The sequence below is a fragment of the Perca fluviatilis genome, chromosome 15 (assembly GCF_010015445.1).
Source record: "Perca fluviatilis chromosome 15, GENO_Pfluv_1.0, whole genome shotgun sequence".
Taxonomy (NCBI): domain Eukaryota; kingdom Metazoa; phylum Chordata; class Actinopteri; order Perciformes; family Percidae; genus Perca; species Perca fluviatilis.
In genome coordinates, this window is record NC_053126.1 from 23,434,730 (window position 1) to 23,460,374 (window position 25,645).

General features: G+C 39.3%; 2 protein-coding genes across 2 annotated transcripts; one reads left to right on the forward strand and one right to left on the reverse strand.

Moving 5' to 3' along the window:
* Positions 1-10,657: 10,657 nt before the first annotated feature.
* tmem100a (transmembrane protein 100a) lies at positions 10,658-13,831 on the reverse strand. The gene is made up of 2 exons (XM_039826239.1): positions 13,587-13,831; positions 10,658-12,042 (listed from the first exon to the last, which is right to left on the reverse strand). Exon 2 carries the CDS (start codon positions 11,951-11,953, stop codon positions 11,555-11,557), a length of 399 nt encoding a protein of 132 aa, XP_039682173.1. The 5' UTR covers positions 11,954-12,042; positions 13,587-13,831; the 3' UTR covers positions 10,658-11,554.
* A 3,225-nt stretch (positions 13,832-17,056) lies between these two features.
* LOC120575459 (phosphatidylcholine transfer protein) lies at positions 17,057-25,170 on the forward strand. Its single transcript, XM_039826257.1, has 6 exons — positions 17,057-17,233; positions 18,120-18,237; positions 21,678-21,757; positions 21,920-22,091; positions 22,759-22,826; positions 24,445-25,170. Exons 1-6 carry the CDS (start codon positions 17,105-17,107, stop codon positions 24,517-24,519), a joined length of 642 nt encoding a protein of 213 aa, XP_039682191.1. The 5' UTR covers positions 17,057-17,104; the 3' UTR covers positions 24,520-25,170.
* The last annotated feature ends 475 nt before the right edge of the window (positions 25,171-25,645 follow it).

The window sequence follows — 25,645 nt, forward strand, 5'->3', positions numbered from 1 at the left end:
TGCTCCTTCCCAGGCAGCGCTCAGAGGAATGTCCACAGCACCCCAAGATCTCGTCAAAACGCACCTCCCCCACCGGGGCTCACAGTGCAATGGTTACACTCACTCAGGAGGATAAAGGGGGGCTGTGGGGTCTGGTTCTCTTATTGACCAGAGTGGTGACCTGCTGCTTTATGGGGCCCACAACAGTTAGAAATGATGGAGAAAGCGGAACAGAACATGAGCTATGTTCACACTGTCACTCAGTTTCTGATAAATCAGGCACAGCAGTGGTCTCAGCATGTGTTTGGTAGGTTTACAGTCTTCATTTTGTGTGATATTATAATGTTAACATTTGCTGAACGCTAAACACGAAATACAGCTACAGCTGAGGGAAATTAGGTTTTTCAGGACAAAGTTAAACTGTGACCTGATAATACACTAGAGGAAAAGTCAGGAAATTACCAAAGTTATTACAATGTTTTCTAAAGGGGAACATGAACATACAGTATGTCCCACTCTTTTTTTATGGCAACCCATCCAATAGTTGTTGAGATATTTCAGTCTTGATCACAGTAGTGGAGCAACAGACTGACATTGAGCCCATAGAGCCACGCCACGAGCTGGCTAATGAAGAGAAAAAGAAAGGAAAAAAAATGGAATAGACAAGGAAAATACACTTTCAGTGCCATTACAGTGCAAAAATAGGTTGTCCCCAAATAAAAAAAAAAAAAGGATGTAAAAGTGGAGGAGAGAAGGTTAATAATTTGAGGACACAGAACAATATGAAATATTTTAGTTCTGGATAGAACGTGGCTAAAGTTGAGATGCATTCAAGAACAGCAGGTAGTTGGTTCCATCAAGTGTGCACCCATGCATGGATTACTGAACGGAGGAGCAACGTACTGGCCACAAAGAGATTCAAAGTGACCACAAAGAAAAGGACGACAAAAAGACAAAAAATGGTGGGGCATTTTGCATGTCTGTGTCCAGGGGCCCATTGACTAATCCATCCATTTGTGCAGCAGAGAATAATGCAGCTTCACCATGTTTGTTCTTCTGGCTCGAGTTACTGTACTACAAGCTGACTGCTTCCTGCAATGAAAACCCAGAAATTTGTATTTAGAAAATACAATTGAGCACAAGAAATAACCCAAATTTTTGTGGCAGCGTTGATGCCACAACGGACCGAATGGCTTCGCTCGCATCTTTCTAGCGCACATCCTCAACATCATCGTTCTCAGCCACTCCCTCTGTTTACTGATTGGACCGCCAAATATTTGGCCAGAGAAAACCCAACAATATACCCAGACAGAGTAGTGAAGGAAAATGAAAATTGAGCAGAAGTACGTAGGAGGGCGCAGCCAGGCTAGAGGTTTATGGCCAGGGAACGTTTCAGCTCCACAAAGTAGCTCAGCTGTTCAGATAAAAAGGAAACCAAGAGCTGTGAAGAAGCTACTTCCCATGACATTATTGTGTTTGTTAAATGACCTCGGTGGGCACGTCAGACACACATCATTTCCTCCCTGAGCCATTCAAATGATTTACTTTATTTACAGATGGAGGGGAAACCAAGATTGCCCTTGAAACACAAAATAAGATACAGAAAAGACTGCACGACTCACTTATCCAAGACTAAAGGGTACATATTCTTAAATATCCAATGACATCAGATGCTGTGGCTCTCCTGCCTCCCTTCCTGTCTTTTATAATCTGCCTGATCATGAGGAAAACTGTAGCCACAGTCAACAGTAAACATTTACTAAAAGAAAAAAACTACAGAAGGAAAATGATAAGAGCACAGGTCGAGAAAGGAGTTTAGAAAATGCACAAGCCAATTTACAATTATTTTGGTTTCTCAATTAATCAAAGACTTGTTTGATTTATAAAATGTCAGAATAAAGTGACAGTGACAGTCGCCTAAAACTGTCTTGCTATCCAAGCTAGCTAGCCAGCTATAGCTGGTAACTTAGCGTTTAGCTTAGCGCTCCTCCACAGCTCCATCCTTTCACCTCTGGCTCCAAAAGATGATGGTGGTGGCCAAAATGCCAAACTCAAGGTTTCACAATGGTTGTCCACAAACCAGTGGGTGACGCCAACACATTCTCACTCTCCCGTCGCGTAAAATACGGACGCTTGGTCATGTGTCTTTGGCTTGGTCATGTGTCTTTGGCTTGGTCATGTGTCTTTGGCTTGGTCATGTGTCTTTGGCTTGGTCATGTGTCTTTGGCTTGGTCATGTGTCTTTGGCTTGGTCATGTGTCTTTGGCGTTTTTTATTCACGCTAAAAGTCTCCTTTAGCGTCGGGACTGTTGACGTCACTTTTGACGCTCTGGGTCGGTATGTACTGACTGACGCACGGCACGAGGACGGGACACAAACCCCGGTCTCCTGGGTCAAAGTCCTGTGTTGTTTGACCCATCCACCACCCCAACCAACGTCCCTACGCGGTATTTCGGTCTTTCATACTACTTGCTTCCGTCACTCTTGATACTATGTCATCTTACAGTGCTGCAGTCGCGCCGACTGCAGTCGTGCCGCGCCGCAGTCGCGCCGCAGTCGCGCCACAGTCGCGCCGCAGTCGCGCTGCTGCTCTGCCCGGTGCGTTCCATATATATGCTGAAGGATGCTTTTTGCGTCGGATCTGACGCTGTATTTTACGAGATGGGAGTGAGGACGGGTTGGTGACGTCAACTTCTTTTATTCAGTCTATCTATGGATAAGAAGCGTGGTTGAGGAGCAGCGACACCTGTACGTTGTTGCCCTACTGTCCTTCACACAGTGGCTGAACATTGCACAATATTTCTGGAGCATATGGAACGTCTGGGGGAGGCATCGATAGGAAGCATGTCCTGATCAGAGCTTCTCTGAGATCTGGCAGTGACTAGTTTTATACGAGGACATACTGTACTGGATTGTTCTCATGGCTGCATGTGATGTTCATTACTGTTTCAGTAGTGGACGAGGGAGATTAAAGAAGTTCATGCTGGAACTGACTTGTATCTGAAGACATTGCCTATATTGCGGACAGGCTTTCCTGATTTTACATGAGTTCCTTTAAACTGTCTTGTATTTTCTTTAAAAAAAAATCTTTTCGATTGGTTTTTAGACACAAAATGTATTTTTTTTTTGCTGCCTTTGTGAAGCTCTTTGTAACATGAATTTTTGAAAATTGCTCTATAAATAAAGATTATTGTTATAATGGCACAGTCATCTTCCTTTGGAACTTGAAACCACTCATTTTAACATTATATGTGACCACTGAACATTAAACAGTTTTCAACTGTTTAACGTTCTCTCGTCAGACATTAATAGTTGAGAAATGTCAGCAAAGCAGGAGCAAATCTTTCTTTAACTAATTTAGATTAGAACAAAAAGGCTTTTTAGTTATTCACAGATGCCTCTCAGCCATCTGCAGTCTCTTATCACTCTTGTACAGTGGGAGGACACATAAGTCCTGTATGCAATTTCCCCATTTTGCCACGCATGTGAAGTTGGTACTAATCACAGTCCCGGAGAAAAGCCAAACCTGCCTTTAAATTAAAAAAAATAAAAAACACACATATGGACATAATCATTCTTGTTGTATGATGGGATTGACATCATGGGAGTTAACTTTGTGTTTTGTTCTGTTGGGTACTTCATCCTCCTCAGCTGTTGACCACAAACTTGAAATCATAGGATTCAGATGTGGTGTAGCACTGAATAAAATGGTTGGATGATGTCCAACAGCTTTTATATACAAAAATCTATCTTTCTGTGTTCTCTCCCTCTTGCTTAAAACAAATCATGTTTATACTTGATGTGACATTTTAGTGCTGAAAACTGTCATCTGTAAATCAGAGATGGGTCAAATGTGCTTCTAGGTGGCTTTATACACCTTTCTACATCCCTGCTCTCAAGGAGAAAAATAAAAAGGACAATTATCAACAGTTTAACACTACTGGGTTTAATTAGGAAGTAGTCTATATTGATGACATTTCACTTCTGCAAGGCAAGGCAAGGGGCCAGATTTGGCCCACTGGCCTTGAGTTTGACACATGTTTAAAGAAATGCCAATAAACCAGAGCACGTTTTTCTCCCATCCCGGAATGCTGTGTGGACTAGACCAGACCCTCCTCCGCAGCACTGTGGAGGAGGGTCTGGCAATTAGGAAGTCAAGAAACAATAGGAAAGGGACAAGAAAGTAAAAAGATTAAAAGCACCTACACCAAGTCTAAGCAGTTTATGAGCACAATGATCATGGGTGTGATTCTCAGCAACTTTAATAACGAGTAGAATTCACTGAAATGATATCAGACAGCAGAATCTGTGATGTTTTTACAATTAAATGTCCATTTTCTTGCTTTCTGTGTAGTCAGTAAAGAGTGAATATATATATACCTCAGCCATTTAGTTTGTCAGTAAAATCCCTGCTAAAACAATGAAGGCACTTTTTTTAAATGGATAAATTAAAGCCAGTATTGAACAGATGGAAAGTTGTGTTCCAGCTGCAAAAATTACAGTTGCACATACAATTTTAAAGCTGCATTAATTTATTTCTTTGGCCAGTTTGTAGAAAAATAAGTTAACATACCAGCAACTTTCCAGCTTGTTTAGATAATACTCTAGAAGATTTTCATTTAAATAAACGTCTGTTAAGTCACTATCTATCACTGAATGAGCTAACATATTGGTGACTGAGCCTATGGCCCACTGATGAAAGTCCTTGCATTTGCAGTATCGGGAACTGGGTTTCTGTGGCGACGTTCCTGGGTAAAACCACAAGCGGCGTAGTTATTGATGCGTTTTCCATCACCCAGCAATGATTGGTCCGCCAGAGAGGGTAGGCGGAGCTTTTGTGTTAAGCGGCGGACAGTTTTTTTTCCGGTGTGTGCTATCATTGTGAGAAAACTGTTTATGGCCGAACTAAAAAAGAATATAAGCGATGACTACAGAGGACGAAACTTCAAAAACAGGTGCAAAGCCAAAGAAAAAGAAACAAATTCAACGATCTGAAGAAGGCAGACAGCCGACACTGTTTGAATCTCTGGGAAGTGAGAGCCAAAAATACACCTGCAATTACTGCTTATCACCATAGTTGCCGCCAAAGAAACAAAGAACTTCAAATTGTAACATTAAAGCTTAAAGTTTTAGCATATAACTGTGTATTGACACATCCAGCAGACAAAGAGAAACATTGTCCAGTACCTACTCTCTATTTAGCTCTGCTTTGGTCTCCACCAACTCCTGAGTAAAACATCTAGCTCTTTAGTTGTTAGCTGTTCCACTTTCTTCACCTTTGTCTGAATACAAAAAAAACAGCAGCCTGCTGCTGCTGGAGACGAAGTGGATGAAAACACTGAGATTGAACCAGAACAGTAATTGTGCTGTGAAACTAAAACGATTTGAAATGCTACAGAGAGACTACTGACTAGTTATTGGTGAGGTAATGATTTAGTCTTGTTTTCAGTAGCCGTTAGGTCAGTTCATGTTATGTTTTCCAGTTGTCCTCAACAATTACTGTTTAAGTAAGTGAAATAAATAGACCTAAAGATGATTATTTACTTATTTTCTTCATTTTAGGAAACAAAGGGTATTATGTCTGGTATGTAAGCCTTGTGGTTTTTGTAAGAGTTCATGTGAAGCTTTGAAGGAGAATGTTTTATTGTGGTGTTGTATTGGAGATAATACCGTAGCCCTGTTGAAGTGGGATTTACTGTAAAAATGGGCGGAACTGGTCAGGAAGAGCTTTCTCTTTATTATGTGGTGGAATAAGGGCGAACCGAGCCGGCAGCACCTCTGGGACTTAGGACAGCCAACACTTCAGACACTCCAAGAACCACTGGCAGCACATGAAAGAATCAAAGAGAGAGCATATCGTGCAGAGTCAGTGACCGCCACTGTCACACTGTAAAACACTACTGGCTCTTATTATGTTGAATGGAGCGGTTTTGCTCTCTTACATGAATGCCTTGTGGCAAAAAAAAGTTTCATAAAGCCATCATAAGCCTTGAACAAGAAGATGGTATTATCAGACGGACAACGATCCACAATGGACTGAAGGTTTCTTAGACACCTGAGTTTTCTTTGTCTAGTTGCCTCAGGCATCAGTATGTTTTAAACAAGCTAGGTTGCTAGCAGCATGACTCTAGCGATGATTATGTTGGTCCAGGCTAAATTAATAACCATTGGATGGATTGTCTTGATATTTGGCACAAAGCTCCATGTCCCCCCTCAGGGTGAATGCAATCAATCTCCTAAATTTTATAGCTAAATTTTAAACCTGATAAACTAATGACATTTCCACAAGCCTCAGCTGTGCTTTGTGTTAAGTGCTAATTAGCAAATGTTAGCATGTTTGTTGCCTAAATCTTACAGTATAAATATTTCTTCTGCTGCAACCTCAATTCAAGTACGTTTGCATTCGGCACTGTGGATTGTTTGTCGTGTTTTTGTTTTTTTAGCAGACTTTCTAGAATAATAAATGTATAAGGTGTTATTAAATGGCTATAGGTTTAACATAGGATCATATTTATTAATTCCCATAGTCGGAATTCAGGTGTTGCAGTAGCACGCAATGACAGAAATAAGTACAGAAAGTAAAACCCAAATAATTGCAAACATGCAAGGCAAGTCTTATTAGTTAAATTATTCAGGATGACTTTCTTAATGGCATCAATCATATTCCCCACATTATCTGATGCTATGGTTCATAACAAAGAAAGTGATCATGGAGCAGGCACACCTCTCTGGGCAGGAAGGAGTTGAACTGGTGCGTGAGAAGAGTTTCAAACACACAGTTTGGCTCACCTTTCTCCCCAGCTCGGAGTTTGACTTCCTTCCAGTGGGCCGTGTCCCGTCCATCAGCAGAGACACCCACAACTGCACAGCTGTTGTTCAGACCTCAGAGCAGATCCACAGCCCGATGTTTTGTCACCAGTCCAGCAATTTGGACCGGAGTGAAATATCTCAACAACTATTGGATGGATGATTACACATTTTTTGCAGACATTCATGGCCCCCAGAGTAATCGTTACGACTTTGGCGACTTTTCCTCTAGCTCCAAGAGAAAGTTCCCACTTGTGGTTTTGAGTGAAATGTCTATATTTACATTTGGTATAAACATTCATGTTCCCCTGGGTACGAATTGTAATAACACCGAAGTGCAAAGAGTAACAACTCCACCAGATTAGTCATTTCACACGTTTGCCACAACAAACTGACATTCAAAGCTTTAGTGCGTAACTTTTTGATGTTAAAAAACGTCTGTTACATTCCATTACAGCCATTGCCAAATGAGTTGCCTCAAAGCTAATTAAGATTATCAACTCCACACAACTCTCTCTGGATTTCTCAGTATGGCTATGTTCAGAAGATTGTGTCGTCCAGTGACTTTCCCGCGCTTTGTAATTACTTAGAATTCCTCATGGGGGAGACAGAAACTATGCACCATAGCTGTAAATCGCTAAAATTGTGAAAATTAATGAATAGTTTATGATCAGGACTGAATTTAGTTAAAAGATTAAACTCAGTTAAAGTGGAAAGTGACACAGACATTTGTAGACATCAGAGCAACCATTTAAAGAGATGCGCGAGGGTTAAGCACCAATCTGTCTACGTATACAGCATTGAAACACTACAAACATGGAAAATGGAGAAAACAAGACACCTGCGGATTCTCAAGCAAAATCAAGACTTTCAAATGAAGCAGTGCAGTCACAATGCAATCTGATAAAAGGGATTGCCTAAAATCTCCTGAGTTTACTTTTGATCTCCCGTCTCCGTCTCTGTCTCCTGACACCCACAAAGTTGAGTCTTTTCTCTCAAAATACAGCGCTCCGAGCTCATTCTTGGAACAGATCTTATCAACACAGTATTTGTTTCTTCTCTAGCAACAGAGCGCTGCAGAATAATGTTAACAATCAGACGACCTGAACCAGGTCAAAGAAAACATTTGGCTTCTCTGTGTTCCCGGTTGTTCTAACTTCAATCCAGTCAGCATGGTCGGATAGCTGTCAGGTCAGGTCTGCCTCAGGCTGTTTTATTAGACTGACTGGACCAGGATCCCTGTAATGCTGAGCTCATTATGTTTAATTGTGTTGGATTTAAACAATGTGCGATCGGTTGTGTTGAAGTCTGGAATTTCAAACTTCAGCTTGTTAGGCTTTTGCTTTGTTGTTCTGTACTGTTACTTGAGGTTCTAGTACTTTCCATCTGAAGAGACTTTCTACTTTTCCACCACTGCATTTCAGAGGGAATTATTGTACTTTTGAATCTACTACATTCAACTGGAGGCTGAAGTCAGTACATTGTACCTGCTTTGCAAATTCAGATTTAACATCCAAGAATTATTTTTTTTAAACAATCTGTTCTTACAAAATTACATCTGTATTCACCTCTTCTGTCCTTTTTTCTTTTATTTATTTATCATTCTCTCCTTCATGTTGTTTTCTAATTTGTTTTTCTTTCTGGACACTTTTCCTGTATTCCTTGATTTCTTTCTTTTACCATTCAGTTCCTTCCCATGTTTCCTGATGTATTTCTTCTGTTCTACTTTCTTTGCTTCCTTCCATCTGGCATTATTCTTTTCCTTCTTTCTTCTGTTTGACTCCTTCTTTCCTTCCTTCCTGTCCTTGATTACTTTATTCTCTTCCTCCCTCTCCCGTATTTATTTGCTTTATTCCCTCCTTCTGTCCCATCTTTCCTAATTGGATTCCTTGTCTCCCTCCATATCTTTCTTATCTCCTTAGGGAGCTGGTAAAGTAAAGTCTGACATTTGCGCTCTCACACACAACTTTGCCGGGAAATGTCAAGATAAGTTCAGGGTTGCAGTGCCTGCGTGAAAAGCGGCTTACTTTCTTTTACTTTTGATACTTCAAGAGTGTTCTACTATGTTAATACTTGCTTTTACTTTTACTTAAAGCGTACGTTTTACATGTAATAGAGTATGTCTCTGTTGTGCTGTAACTAATAAAAAGTACCACTTGTCATTTATTGATAAACTAACCTGGCAGCGTGGCCCTGAGTGGAATGACAACCACGTGAGGCACAAAACGTGACGCACACAGCCCCTGCATGAGGTGCCGGCAGTGTGTAAAGAGGCTAAAGACGCTGGCGGAGAGCACCTGTCAAACTTCATATCAGGTCACTTGTTTTCCAGCTTCAGACTGCCTTCATCTAACCTGACATGACAAGCAGGCGGGAGACGCCTCCCATAAATGTGTTACCGATCTGGTCTCAGGGTCCATACTGTACATAGCTGATTGCATGTGTGGTGGTGATCTCCCAAAAGTGACAAAGTGTGTTGTAGGTTCTCCTCTGACGCAAGAAAAACATTTTGTTGTAGTGTCTGGTGTCACAGGGATGCATAGCAACACAAATGCTGCCTATAAATATACATCCACATCCAGGCTATTTTAAACCGAACAGGGTCAAACAGGAGAGTTCAACTTCCTTTTACCACAGAGAATTTATATGTTTAATAATTATTTGGAGGACCCAGCAGAGAAGTGAGCGGATGGTTATTTAGTAGATGTGCAAAATGGTAAAATAAATTATGTTAATTAATAACATGACAGGCAAAAACATTGTTTTTTCATGCACTGGTCAAATTGTGAGATTTTTTTTGAGGCCATTTTGCTTCTATAACATGTATTCTTTCAGATGAGTGGAAAGCAAACAATCAAAATGCACATTTAGGCATTTATTTGACTGAACCTCACTATTTGCGTCTGTAGATTTCTCCGAAATTATAGGATATAAGTAGCATGGAAATCCAGACCCAAATCCGAAAGATTAAGGGTCTGGCATTAACACTAGGACCAATCACATCAATTACGGGGTGACGTATCCAGAGCGTACCTATACGCTTAGCTACCAGCGGAGCTAACTGGTAGATTAAACTCTTGCCGTATCCGGTCGGCAAAATAGCAAAAACGTCCTTCTTGCAAAGGAACGATTCGAGCGCCGTCTTCAGTTCCTCTTTTAGATAAAAAGCCAAGTCTAACTCGTTCATTGTACGCAAAAGCAAATTGCAAAGCCGTTTCAAACAACTGGTGTTCATCCGTAGCCATCTTGCAATGTTCACTAATGACTTGGACGTCGCAGCGCTGTCGTCATCTGTTTAGCTCACCTCTGGCCCGCCTATATCAGATACACCGATGTGATTGGTGCAGCTCGGCTACAAGGGCATAGTTAATGAGCATCATTACTGAACGCCAGAGTGACTCGCTGAGCAAATTCAAATTGTGCTCTCGCGAGAACTCTGGATGTAAAGGGAAGGATATAAGTATATTTATGTGCTACAAGGTATAATATACTAAAGGTTTGATTAGATATTGTGTCTTAAATAGGGGTTTGTCCGTCTGAGGGCACTAACAAGTTTGTTTTTCAACTTTGAAATGTTCCGCTCAATATATTTTTGTCACAATTCTTAAAAAAAAAAAATGTAACTTAAGGCATCCTTAAAATCCTCATTTTCATTCATCTATGCGTATATCTTTTTTAAAAAAAGTATGTATTTAACAGATATAGGTACATATACAGTATCTTCATCACATTTTTAAAAAGAACATCGATATCAATCTCATCTCTTCGAGCGGTATTGATCTTCTCATCTCACTCCAATAATCCAGTATCCATCATCAGGTTCTAATAAACATTCAAACTCATTTTTTCCCCAACTGTGAAACTATTGCATGTTTGTGTATCAATGAGTTTATTAAACCACATGACGTCCTGGTAACAGGTAATACATGCAAATGATTACATTGAAACGAAACATATGCTACATTTAATATTCTTTACAGTATAGAAGTACACTGGACAATAAGTGATCATCACCCAAAAATTCATTTTGATGTTCCCAATTTGCCAAAACAGGCAAACCTACTCACAATTCTGGCTGTACCACTTACATTATGTGTTAATAGATAGTTTAATACTGAATATGATGATTATGGTAATCAAAGTGCTTTAAGAGAGTATGTATTTAGGGTTAAATATTCTCCCTAATATCATGTGCCATCTGATATGCTGACAAGAATATATTGGCAGATTTGAAAGAAAACCCTCATATCAAGTACCATACTTCCATAACAGGCCGTTCCTAATCAGTCCCTGCGAGATGAATGCTGGGACTTCATAAACAAATATGTCCAAGTTGAAGTGACGTAAATGAGGCGTGAATCATCGCCCTGGGTTTTTCAGTTTCCCTCTCCTCTCCTGGGCCTTTCAAACCACAATCCCTGCCATTACAATCAACGCCGCCACATCCAACAGCAGATTAATGGGAGACTTCCTCCTCGTCGCTTCGCACAGTGGTAATTCATTTTAATTATGATACATTCCTTCTGGCTGCGTTCCCAGCTCGCCAGATGCCCGACGTCTGTTTGACAAATAAATCCCTTACAATGTGTTCAAAGCTTTTTAAGTTCTGGGCCTTGAGAGGCTGCGCTCAAAGCCTTTTACAGGTCGGAAATCCAACACATGCTGGACAACATCTGTCCGCAGCTAGTTCTCCAAAATCTCAAAATTTGGCCTTTTTTTTTTACTTTTTCAGAGTCAGAAGACCAGGATGTGTGTCCAAGTGCTATAGTTCAAGTGAAAATACTCCTCTGGTTGGCGACCAGGGCCGTCTGGCTTTCCCGTCGCCTCTCCTTCTTCCGCTCCAGTCTCATCTTCCAGCAGACGACGCTGGACGCCAAGAGCACCAGTCCGGCCGAGAGGAGCACCAGGCCGAAGTAAGAGATGGTGGAGCCGTGCGAGTTGAAGCTGTAAGCCACGGCGGTGACCACGATGCCGGCGATGAGGACCACCACGCCAAACGGGACGGTGCAGCGGTAGCAGGACAGCTCGGCCCCGCCGGTGGCTGCTGTCAGCTGGACTTCATTGACCAGGGGGATGTTCACCGTGGCGGCTGCGGGGCGCTCGGGGCCGTTGGCCTTCTCTGGGGTCGCTGGCGTTCTCATGCCGTCCTCATTAGCTTCTTCTGGCATCGCAGGATCAGGGAGCCTTCTGTTAACCAACCACAGATGGTTCCTCGCTGTTGCCCTTTTACCTCTTTCCCTCGCTAGGGTCTCCCAGCCTGTGTGGAGAAAAAGAAAACCATTCATTCAGATGCAAAGAGTCAAACTTGTTGCACAACACCGGGGCACGCTGGACTTTCCAAAAGAGAGCTTGCAGATGCTTTTTGTTAGAAATCAAAACACCGCATTTCACAATGCAACAGCACTTTCTGACCGCCACACGCTGATTCAAAGCAGCCTTGCACAATCCCTACCAGCCGCCTCCTGACCCAGTCGGAGGAGTTGTCTGAATGACGCAGGACCACTCAGCCCTGCACGAGCTGAGACATTCCCTGGAGAGCAAGTGAAATGCAAGGAGCTTCGAAAATCACCAGCAATTTCACAAGCGCTCATTCTTCCTCCCCTCGCGTCATCTGCGTGGAGAGCTGTGATTAAGACACGGAGTGATAATAAATTGGAAGTACAGTGTCAGTTAGACTTTCCATCATTGTCAGGGTTTATAAAACTCCTGTTATTTAATCTTTTTTTTTTTTTTTTGTTAAAATAACAGCATTTTCAAAGGCAGTTCAGAAGTCTGACATGCTCCAGACCAGTGGATGGTTCCCAAACTGGGGGGCAGGCCCCGTCGGTGGGTCATGGCCATAGCTATCACTGAGGTTATGTCGGCTGTATTTTGGGGGAAATGCGGGGGTTAAAGCAACCTGGGTGGAAAATATTACACAAGGTGTGTTTTTAATTGGCTGATTCCATTTTGATTCTGATTTTATTCCTGACAGAGCAAAGATGATAATAATAATAATAATAATAATAATAATAATAATAATAATAATAATAATAATAAATAGCCAATTTATTGTTTAGCTATTTTTCCAGCAAAAATGCCAAACATTCGCGCTCTGCAGCTCATCAAATGGGAGTGTTTGATGCTTTTCTTTGTCATGAACTGAATCTCTTTTGGTTTAAACAAGCAATTTGAATACAACTTTGGGAAATTATAACGTGCCGTTTTCATTATTTTCTGTCATTTTATTGACCAAACGATTAATCGATAACGAAAATAAGTGGCTGTAAGATGTTTACCAGTTTGGAGAGTTTTGCATCTTTATGATTTTAAATACTATTAAAGCAAAACAATCTAAGAAGAAACAGGCTCAAAGTGTATAGACAGCTATTCCCTCTACTTAGAAATTAAGTGAAATGTGTTCCTGTGAACATTTAGAGAAACAGAAGCATTAAAGGAGGGGGGAAGGGTCCAAGATGTGAACAGTTTGATAAAAAAAAAAAGACCTTAAAGTTTCTTCAACTCTAACAGTCCACATTACAGACAATAATAAGTCTGTTTGACAGGTGTGTTACATGCATGTCCAGTGTTTGTTTAGGCTTCTGTAATTAACGACCCGGATAAAGTTATTCTTTTTGATAAATCCTTTACATTTCCAGCATTATTAATCTGCACCACCGTCATATAAACTGACGTCATACGGAGCCTGAATAACTGAATGAATTACCTTTAAACCCAAACTACTGCTTGTTAATTGTAGTGAGGTAAACAGACTTGACATGCTCGACAAGGCTCAGTATAGAAAGAATAAAGGCTAGTTACCTCACAGCCGCTTTCCATGTCGCACAGTCTCCAAAGTCTCTGAGGAAACCCCCCTCATAAAATATTCAGTCACATTCACCTAATTAAAAGTAAATGTAGATTTTCTTCTGTGTTGAACTCTAGAATAAGCAAGCTTGTCTTTCCGGGCTGGAACCTGACTCCCATTCATGAGAAGCGAAGCGTCCCCCTGTGAAGTCCTCGGGTTCAGCGCTGCTCCTCGGACTGCCATCCCCATTAAGAGCAACTATTTCAAGTATCGATGACTGGAGCGTGAAGTTGAAAACAATAGGGGGAAATACACTTTCCGGTTATGCGTTTCAAAATAAATCTCCCTTTTTTTTTCTTGTTGCTGCGAGCATTTGTTGCAGTTACTTTCAATTCCTTGGATACAATTATTTTGAAATCAAAATCAATTTATTTCCGTTACTGTTCAGATGGTCACTGGAAGTCCAAATTTTATAGGACATTATAGATATGAGGGACAGTAGAAACTCATTCTTTGCACAGTATAGAAATTAACTCACAGTATCATTATATAATATTACTTTTTTTATTTCAATTTTTCTCATCACAAGTTTGCAACTAAACGAAATGCAAGATCATTTAGAAACACCTTCACCAATATAACAAATATACAGCATAAAAGTGAACACACGTGCATTATTCACTGCGTGTGCCCTATAACTATCTATGTTGTTCTTATAGTTTATTATATCATATTTGATATGCCTGAGTATGTTTTTTTTCTTTTTCTTTAATGGAGCCTTCCAGCAAAAGTATTTGGCACGACTGTACTTGTACAACCGACAATTGACATCTTGAAGCTTGAATAAAGGAAAAGACAAAACTACATAATGACACACAAACTTATTTTTGTACCTTAAATTTGACTGTGAGAAACTGCAACTTAACACTTTCCCTGAGGGGATCAATAAAGTATTCTGATTCTGATTAAAGGGTCAGTCCTGCGATTCAGTATTGCACCTTCATAGAGTTGGTGAACCCACACACAGATACTATTTACCATTTACAATGGAGGTGCTGTATGAAAGCACCTTTAGTCTCTATATTGAGCCAAGCTTCAAAAACACTGGATCCTTTACATGTCAACAGGCCACACGTGAAGTAAAAATGCTCGGCTTATACTTTTCAACCGGCAGAGGTCAGTGCAGCGAGAATCAGTGTGGAATGGAATGTAACCAGATTTTTTTTTCAAGAGACAAATGTTGAACAAATGTGAAAGAAAATAACTTGCTGTCAAACACAGTTCATGATATCTGTATTTTCAGGCTGACCACATTCTCCCAGTATGTGAGACGTGTGTGTGTGTGACACACTCAGGGATCAGGGATTACATAAATGACCGACAACGCTCATTGATTTACGGTCTAGGCACACTCTGATTTACTGTCTAAGACACAGCCACACACACACACACACACACACACTCACATACACACACGCACACACACATACACACACACACACACACACACACACACACACACCTGTTTTACACACTGTAACTACATTGCATACACCGTGGTTGTTCCCTCCCTTCTGTTGCGGGATTTTCTCTCTGTTGCATAACACTGATTATCTCACACAAACAAGTGTGAACAGGAATTAATGTTTGTCATCTCCTTCCCCAATCCTAATGAAACAAGTTTCTAATATTCAGGATAATCACTCCGCTCAGCTGACCAGCACACAGTCATTACAGCCAGTCATCTGCTAGACAAGTTCATCATTTTATTTCAAATCCAACATATTAATCACGCACTAAGGATTTTAGGTCTTTTCTTTTTCATTTCTCTAACCTTACTGTAGTAACAGTAAGGACTGATGGATTTGACTGCAGGAGTGGGTGTAGTTTGTGTCCATATGACATGTTTCTACTCTCACACCATGCAAACAAATATGGCCACAGTATGTTCTACTTACTTTAGCAAAGATTCACAAGACTGCTTTCTGTAGTGTATATTCGACTCAAAGGTTACAGGGCAAATAGTTGTTCAAACGTTGGCTATATATTACAAAAAAGCATGAAGTGTATAATTTAGTAAGATAAGATAAGATAAGATAAAATACACCTTTATTGATCCCCAGCAGGGAAATTCGGTTGTTGTGGCAGCCTAAGGACAAAAAAATAAATACAGATTGTAGTGGAAGTTTCTTTTGCAGCAGGGGGGGGGGAATTTCAGAGTTTAGTAAATTGAAACAAATAAGACAGACTGAGACTAGAACCAAGTTGGGTTTTTGTATTTTATTAAAAAAGATATATTTGCAAATATAGGAGCAACATGATTTCACAAAAGGCCGCAGCCCAGTGTGGAGTCAGTTTCTCAAATGAGTGAACAAGAACACCAGGCTTTTATGCATCTTCAGAGTGACAGCACACACACACTTGGATTATTATGACGCTACAGTTCTTACAGGCAATCTCATACACATGAAGACAATCAGAAAAAACACAAGAGACATCTCGGAGCCATTTCGCCTCCTCCTCCCTGTACGATAGTTTTGGGGTGACCTTGTAGCCCCTATCTGTTCAGACAAACAGTGCTCACATTATGTTCCAGACTGGAAGTCTCAGCAGTTAGAATCTGCATGTGGGAAATGAGATCAACTCTTTCAGCATTTGTGAGAGAAGTAAAGTACAAATTAAACATAAAAATATAAGGAATTAGGCTTAAATGTAATTTTCCCATTACAAGATAACCATAGCAAGAAACAGAGATAGATAATTAGAGGTACATAAACTAAAATAGAATAGAACAAAAATAGAAACTATACAAGAGCATTTGGAGACAAATGACATGGTAAAGTGAAAGTGGTGTGATTAATAACAGCAGAGTCAACAAGTCTATGCAAACACTCTATCTAAAATATTAACACAATATAATATGGTAGACTACATGTATGACAATGATATACCGTAGTATGTGACATGAGACATAAGATAAGGTGTAGTAGTGTAGTAATATAGTAGCATAGTATAACATAATACACAGTAGAGTACAACAATATAACATACATAGTATAGTATAAGTTTAGTACAGCAATATAACATAGTATGTACAGTGACGGCTGGTGACTCAAAACATTTGGGAGGAAGAAGGGAAACCAACCCCTGGTGTCATGTTATTTTATACAGGTTGGCTACTTATCTCTTATCTCTACCTTCTTGTGTTCAACAAATGTATGTAGGCTAGTATAACATAGTGTAAGATATAACATATAGGCCTATGTAGTATAGCACAACAATATACCATATAATTGAGTAGAATATCAAATAGGTATCACATAAGGCTAGTTTCTTGACTTTATTCACAAGAAAGTACTACTAAGTATTTGCTTCCCATCTTTGACTGATAGGCTTATTGATAAAATATAAAGAAATACAGCACTGTGCTTGCATCAATCGTGAACTCTTTTATTTTGAAAGTTGTGACCGGAAGCCTGGTGTTTGACGCTCTGTGCCTTGTGACAGGTCAAGTGTTGTGAGAGGAGCCGTCATGTCGCTGCAGTTTACGGATGAAGAGTTCAGGAGCGCGTGGAGGGAGCTGGATGAGCCGCAGCTGGAGGAAGGATGGAAGCTCTTCACCGAGACGATGGGAGTCAAAATCTACCGGCTTCAGGACAAGGTATAAAAAAGAGAAAACTGCTGTTTTTACTGCAAGAAGGCGGCTAGTGACTGACTAACTGAATGGAGCGGTATGCGTTTCCTCTGCAGAGCCTGTATCATGCATGCTATCATCGGTATCATGCCAGTCCTTCTGTAGGAAAAATGATGTTAGATTATTATCTTTATTGGGATTCTTTTTTTTTTTTTGACCACATTAATAAAAACACCAGCATGGATTTCCTAGCGGTCAACATGGGAAATATCCGGAAATTGAGCGTGTGCTGTTGGACTCAAAAACCGGCTCGACCGGTCATACCAAACTCCGTTTACAAATTGGGCAATTTAATATTGCCTCTCCATTAGGCACGTATGCTTACCTCGTCGAACCTGATTCAATACATTTATGAAATCAGAAAGATCCACTCTTCAACCCGGCACACACCTGACACATCAAGGCAATAGCTTTTAAATCAAAATAAAACAAAAAAAATGTACTGTAATCTAAAACTCCATAGCTTATATGAATTATCTCCATTCCCTCACTGCTCTTAAATTCTATATCTTGGGTGATACATGAAAGCTTGGCAAGTAAATTCAGTTTTGCAATGTGCTATATATATATATATATATATATATATATATATATATATATATATATTTTGTAATATATATGAATATATATGAATATATATATATGAATGAAATTGTCAGGTTCATTGCATTGCAAGTGTGAGAGAAGCGTCCTCAGACATGTTTCTGCACTTTTCAATCAAATCCAATACATAGAGTGAGAGAGGTTGTTACGCAGACTTGCTCTAATCAGAGTTGTGTGGTATGGGGATTAGTTTGTGGGTGTGGCATGTGGTCTGCTTTTGGTGGAGAGAACTTTCATGTGCTGTTTTCAGGAAACTGGACTTTATGAGTACAAAGTCTTTGGTGTGCTCAGCACCTGCACTGCAGAGCTGTGTGCAGATGTCTACATGGACTTGGCGTATCGGAAACATTGGGATACATATGTCAAAGGTAAAAAACAAAACAAAAAAAAAACAGTAAGGCAAGGTTCACACAGTAATTGTTCTTTCCATCCAATGTAACTTTCCCTTCATATTCACAATAATGTCATTTGTTCTGTTCTCTAGTTAGTTGCGGACAAGATCTTGAAATAGTGCTCTGCATTTAGTCATGTTTTTTTACAGTGAAATAACATTTTTAATTTGTTATCTTTGTCTTTATGCACCTCTACAGTAACCTGCAGGTAACATGTTGTCTGTGTTGTAGCTGCCTAGTCTGTTAGGAACAAAAATCCAGTTTGAATCACATATAATAGTTAGAATTGTCTAGAGCTGCACAATATATCGTTTTTTTTATTGTCATCACGATATCAACTGGCGCAATATACATATCGCGAAAGGCTGCGACATTATGTTATGTTAGTTGAAAGAACATATCAGTAGAAAACTGCTTTTTAAAATGTTACTGTTCTTTTTTTAGTGGTGCCTTTTAATGTTCAATTTGTTCAGTAGAAGAATGTTAAAAATAATTTCCTTTCCTTTGTTTAAAAATCAACAAGAAATTTGTTCTATTTAAGAAGAATACTGAAAGCAGCAGAAATGCAGAACTGAATATCTGTTTATTTATCGCAAGTAATATCTTTATCGTGATATTCAACAACGATATCGCATATCGCATACTTTCCTCATATGGTGCAGCCCTAGAACTGTCTGACGTAACAGGATTTTATTAGTAGTTAAAGTAGCTTTTTCTTCCAAAGTGGTGTTTTTTGGGTTAGTCTGGTTGTCTGTGGTGGTAGCAGAGTCTTCTTGTATTTGCTATGGTGTATTGCTCTCTGAGAATATGTAGACCAGCAGCCAATACATATTATGAACTCTTTAGGGTGTAGAGTAAAAGGGGAAACTATACAGCCGACATATCTGACCTTAAACTTGATAAATGTCTAAATGTATGTGAATCTTGTCACTGTAAAGTATGCTGTACAAAAATAACACAACATATCTCAAAGTATGAAACATTTTGCTAAGAACATTTGACTAGCTAAATGAGTAAATGACGACAGGTTAGTAGACGTCAGGTAAGTTTCTGAAATAATGTGTGAGCAGAATAGAACCGAACAAAATGTTTTATTAGCAACATGTTAGCCTTGATTCGAACAGTAAATATAACGACTAGCAGTAAACAGTAAACCGGTCGAAGAAAAAAAACTACAACAATCATAGGCAAGGCAAGGAAGTAAAGTAAACAATGGCTGGTTTCTCAAAGATAGACTTTGGCTCAGATTTAACTTAAAGTGAGACTTCAGATAGATAATTAATCTGCTTCACAAGTCTAGTTTTTGACTATATCTTAAGTAGGATTTAGTTTTTTTTAAACTAAAAACATGGCTGACTGAAAAGCTACTTCAAACCACCTCACTCCAGCAGAAAATGTTTACCTTCTGAAAGTTACAATGACAAAGTCCACCCCAAAGGGACTTACCATCTCCAACAGAAAACACTGTTCAGAAACTGCTCCAAACAGCTCTATTGTAGTCCAGCATTTACTTCTGTGACAAACTTGCGTCACTTGGTAACACACGTTATAATGCTCGCCTAACTGCTAGCGTGGCACGCCCTCATACTCTGCTTCTGACTGGCTAGTAGTCCTAACCTAGCTACTGCACATGTGCGACTCCCAATAAAGATGGAACAGAAGTGAGATGTCTCACTCTGTAGCTAAAACAGAGAGCTCAACACACAGGGTGAAAAGAAGCGCTGCAGCAGTGTGTAGTACAGTAAAAATATGGTGTTTTTTGAAAATTAAACCATGTAAACCTATTCTGATATAACCTCTAAATACAATTATGAACCTGAAAATGAGCATAATATGAGCACTTTAAGTAGAATTCTCACGTACTGTATCTGTACTAAACTTCGTTATTCATATTTCCGGAAACTTTTACTTTTACTCCACTACATTTCCCCTAAGCAGCTTAGTTACTCGTTACTACAAAATAAAATAAAAGTTCATAATCAAAGTTTGTTTTACTTTTACTTCTCATAATTAAGTACATTTAATATCAGAAAATTACTTTTGATATTTAAGTACAGTAAACATCAGATACTTTAAGACTTTTACTCAAATAATATTCTAAAAGTAGACTTTAACTTCTACCAAAGTGATTTTCTGGGAAGATACTTGTACTTTTTCTCAAGTATTGCTTTCAAGTACCTTATACAAGACTGCTCGCTGGACAACATTGTTAACAAACCACAAATTATGAGCCACATTTTTTTCACATAATTTTTTTGTCATTTGATGCCACTGGTCAGCAGGTATTACCAACTGTTACCATGGAAACATGGCTCTTAGTTCTGGAGAGGGTAGCTAACTCTATGCTTTATTTTTGGGAAAATGTCTAACTTGCTTTAGACTAATCTAAGAGCAAAATGAAGACTTGTCTCACACTACAGGCCAGTCTGAAATAGTTTTGTGAAACTGACCACAGATCTGGACCAACCCTTACTTTTTAAAGGTGCCCTGCCACACGTATTTCATTACTTTGTGGTAATGTCTGAAGTTCTACCATGGACTCTGTAACATTTTTTGTGGAAAAAATGCCTTGGTTACCTTGTTTCAAGCCATTCTAGCGTGGTATACAGTAGAAAGCCTGCAGAAAAACTCAGCTCGATTTGTGCCAGTTCTCATTAATATTCAACGAGTTTAGCTGCTTGACTCTGATTGGCTAACAGCTAGCCAATGAGAACCTGGCTATCAGCATCCTTTACCCAGCGCAACTGGGCAAGCTCATGAATAGTAATGAGCTCAGGCAACACCACGTCAGACTGACCAGCTTTTGTAATTGGCCTGATTTCTCCGCTTATTTCTTTTCAGTGGCTAGAGGTGACCGAGGAGGTAGCAGTTCATTTTCACATTCACGACATAACATAACACATATTTTACTTGCATTTTAAAAAATGCAAGTAAAAACGTTTTTGTGTGGCAGGGCACCTTTTAAAGCTACATATTAATTTGATGATTGTCTTTAAAATGTTGCGTTAGTATTATAAAGAGTAAGAAAGCATGTCTTTGGTTGCAGGCAGCTTGTAATGACTGAGATTTTCCCCCCACTTACTAGGCTAGTGGATGTCATTTTATGCAGAGCATGAGAAACTGTACTGTACTTTAAAAACTTTTGCATAGGGCGGGGGGGACACTTGTTTACTATTACTTATGCGGCAATTGCATAATTTGGTCATGGGCAGTATTTCGAGTGTATGCCTTGAACTTTACCAGCATTTCTTTTCCTTTCCTAATCATAAGAGATGAAAAAAACAACAAATAACAGAGTATCCTCAGAGGTTATAGAGCATTATTTTTTTTAAATCCCTTTCAAGTATATTAAGTATCCCTCCACTGATGTTTAGCTGCTTTTTTACTTCATGTCACTGTTATTTCTTTTTATTCAGAGCTCTATGAGAAGGACTTCAATGGACAGACTGCAATCTACTGGGAAGTAAAATACCCGTTTCCTCTGTCAAACAGAGACGTATCCTTCTGGTCCACACAGATACAGTCAGTAACGCAGACAAACAAATGTGAACACTAAAGCTTTTTCTCTTTGAGCATCAAGTACGGTTTATAGAGTTGAAGTCAGGCTATAATTGAGAGCAAATTGAGAGAGTGTCTTCCCTAACAGCTTGAACCTCAGTATGTGTACGTGAGGGAGCGGAGAGACCTTGAAGTGGATGGCAGGAAGATCTGGGTTATCCTGGCCAGAAGTGCGCCACAGACACCGTGTGCAGAAAAGAGCGGCGTGCTGCGGGTCAAAGACTACAAACAGAGCGTCGCCTTGGAGAGCGATGGAGGCTGTGGAACTAAAGGTAACACGTGACGGGTCGCTTGGCAGCTCATGTCTAAGCTGTCCTATCGAATAAGGGTCTAAGATGCCAAAAAATAATCTTAAAAAAGAAAAAGCTGATTAATTTGCTTGACAGTCTAACTGGACAATCCATGAGATGTTTAAGCCATTTATCCAGCAAAGTTCCAGTGAACGTTTGGCATTTTTTTGTTTTTTATTATTGTAAATTGAATATGTTTGGATAGGGCTGGGAAATATGGCTGAAACTAATATTGTGATATTCATTTTAATATTTTTCCAATGTTAATATACATTAGGATAAGGCACATATGTGCAAAAACATGGAAAATAATCAAGTTAATGTTCAATAGATCGAAACTTTGTTCCAGTGTTAAGCATAACATAGGAAAAAACTATTATAAGATTTGTTTGATTTGCTTGAAATTGTTAATTTAAACAATAATATACATACAATAACATAATGTTACTATATTGTCCTGATACAACTATCACCCGACCCTCGGTTTGGATTTTGGACTGTTAACATGAGCTCGGGAAACTTGTAAAAAAGCATTTTCTTTTACATTTCTTATATCACACTATTAACTGAAAAACAAATATTGATTGATTAATGAAAAAATTATTTGCTGCAGCCCTTATATCACAAATGAACATGTGTTTTGTTTCAGTTTTCATGAATTACTTTGACAACCCTGGTGGCATGATTCCTACCTGGCTGGTGAACTGGGCAGCGAGCGTGAGTGCATGCATGTTTCTTTCATTTTACTGCAATATTAGTCTGTATCAATGACGATTAATTTCCGGGATTGCTCCGGTGCCGCCGGAAATTCTGCCAGATGTCTCTCATTTTCGGCCAGATGTCCGTTACCTTCTGCTTTCTTTGTGTTGGCATTCTAAACTCCGGTGGATTTATGAGGACTATGGTTAACTGCTCCTCAAATCTCTGCAGGGTAAATCCAGACAGCTAGCTAGACTATCTGTCCAATCTGAGTTTTCTGTTGCACGACTAAAACAACTTTTGAACTTACACACGTTCCACCAAAACAAGTTCCTTCCCGAGGCTATTTTGCAGAGGCACCGTTGCTCCACTCGGTGATTGTGATTGGTTTAAAGAAATGCCAATAAACCAGAGCACGTTTTTCTCCCATCCTGGAATGCTGTGTCAACTAGCCAGACCCTTCTCCGCAGCGCCGTGGAAGAAGGTCTGGCAATGCGAGACTACTGCTAGCTTAAGGGGGCACTGACCTCGCTGAACAGTTACAGAATGCCCTTATTGAGATCCATAAAGTGTAACTTAACATGACTGGCTTTCACTTAAACATCTAAAGTGCAGACTTTAGTCTGTAAATTGTTTTATTCTCATGTTTTGGAATTAACAAGCAAATCTCCCATGAAACTTTGGCATGATTTAGTGGGTTTAGTTTATGTAAACCAGCTTTGTTTGGAGATATTTCTCAACAGAGATAGAGATTTCTATGGGGATTATTCTGCTTTACGCAAGGGAAAGGAGTGTAAAATATTGAGGAGGTGGCTGTGTATTGATACGCAACTCCACAACAATAGGAAAACAGCTGCATTTCTTCTTCCTTGCTCTCCTTCTGTCATCGAACAACACATCACAGCCAACCTCTTGCACAACAGCCGAACTCACAATTCAGTCGTTTTCATTTACATTTGTTTCTAATTCTCTTGTCAGACAACTGAACTCGGCGAAAATAGGAATTTGAAATGTCGGTTTTCCAATATCAACATAAAACATCAGACTGACATTTTTTAGAAATATCCACTCTTGTGAGCATTTTTTTAACACAGATGTGCTTTTAAATGTAGCTGTGTTAGTGTGGTTGTACTCTTAAGTGTGGATTTACGCATTTGTGAAAATCAAAGAGTTTCTTGCCAAAAGATAAAACAGCATTTAATGGTACTGGTGTTGTTAGAGGACAGCCTTGTTACAAAAGAAGCCTTGAAATGGATGTACGATATAGCATATTGAGACTTTATATAAAAATAATATATATATATTTTATCAAAAGTAAAACTTTCATTGACATGTGGAAGCCGTGAAGAAACCATTTCCCTGCAGCGCGTCGCAATCTTCAAAATGTGCACATGTTGGCTGTTGACCTACTCAAACAGATCTTTGATGATGTCTTTAAAGAGGGTGTTAGAAGGGTTCACTCACAGGCCTTGCAGAGCTGCCTGCCTTATGGTTTTCCATCATTATTGTTAGCAGATGTGTTGCAGGGTGATGTCAACAAGCTCCACTCTTTGTTGCCCCACATGGGTGGGTCTTCTTGGCACATGTGTTCATGACGCTCACTGATAGACGCTTTTTGTGTGTTTGTCTTTAACAGACTGGGGTTCCAGGTTTCTTAACAGACATGCAGAAGGCCTGCAGCAATTACAGCAACTTCTGCCAGAAGAAATGAACTGCAATTGGCTCATGCACAAGGGCTCAGTTTTACGTTCCTTGTTTTAGTTTTGGGAGGTACTCTGACGCTGTGGGATCAAATTTGACTTTTCTGAATGCGGTGAATGTGGCACGGTGTGGGCTGCTATACTTGTCATTGTAGCAGGCTGTTGACTCAGGCATGACGTGCATGACCGGCTGTTCTCATTACTAGGCTGGTGTGAAATCAATTCTGTTTCATTGTACTGTATTAATCAATACTGTATTGTCTTTTCTGTGCAATCACTGTAAGCTTCAAGTCCCCCCAGGATTTCGGAGCTTTCATTGGCTATTTAAGCCTTTTTTTAAATAAATTGTTTATACAAAACACTGTATTACTTTTCGGCCTATATGGTGAAACAATGATTAGTTCAAACTAAAGCTTCTTTCATAGGATTTCATTGTTTTAAATGTGTTTACTGTACTGTAAATATGACAGATGCAACATACAGTCATTTGATTTATGTACTTTAATTTTGGTAACATTGGAATCATTCATTAATTATAATGAAGTGAAAATGACAAATCTGTACTTCTGGAGGAATGTTTGCTTCTTGTGATTTTCTTGTCATTTCCAAGGGTTCATTACTTATGTAAAGGCCATGTTATGATTATATATATATATATATATATATATATATATATATTCCCGCTCCGACAAGACGCACGTTAACAACAGAGCCGTTTCTTAAAAACTAAACCAATTAAGGCGTCAGACTTATATATATATCTTACAATATACATATTGTGTTATATATATATAATATATATATATGTTGATTTATTATGGGTGCATACAATCAAAGATACAGTATCTGAGATATAACTGTATTGATTTTAGGCTGTACTGATTTCAGTGATCCTGTTAATACAGGTGAAAATGGTTTAATCTGGTCATGAAAAGCCTATTACTGTGTAATATCGCTGTGTTATTGAAATTAATAAACTTTCATTTTAAATGTAGCACTGTAAACTGTCTGAACTTTTCTCACACACAATGACGCTTTACAAGTAAAATGATGGCTTTCAAAAGGTCAATGGGTGTGCACTGTAATGTCCCACAGATGGGATGCTACCATGGTAACCTCAGCAAACACTTATTGCTA

Coding starts and splice junctions, on each gene's coding strand:
- tmem100a (XM_039826239.1), bottom strand. CDS start 11,953: ATGCCAGAAGAAGCTAATGAGGACGGCATGAGAACGCCAGCGACCCCA.
- LOC120575459 (XM_039826257.1), top strand. CDS start 17,105: ATGTCGCTGCAGTTTACGGATGAAGAGTTCAGGAGCGCGTGGAGGGAG. Junction 21,758..21,919: donor TTCCTCTGTCAAACAGAGAC/GTATCCTTCTGG, acceptor CTTGAACCTCAG/TATGTGTACGTGAGGGAGCG. Junction 22,092..22,758: donor TGGAGGCTGTGGAACTAAAG/GTAACACGTGAC, acceptor GTTTTGTTTCAG/TTTTCATGAATTACTTTGAC.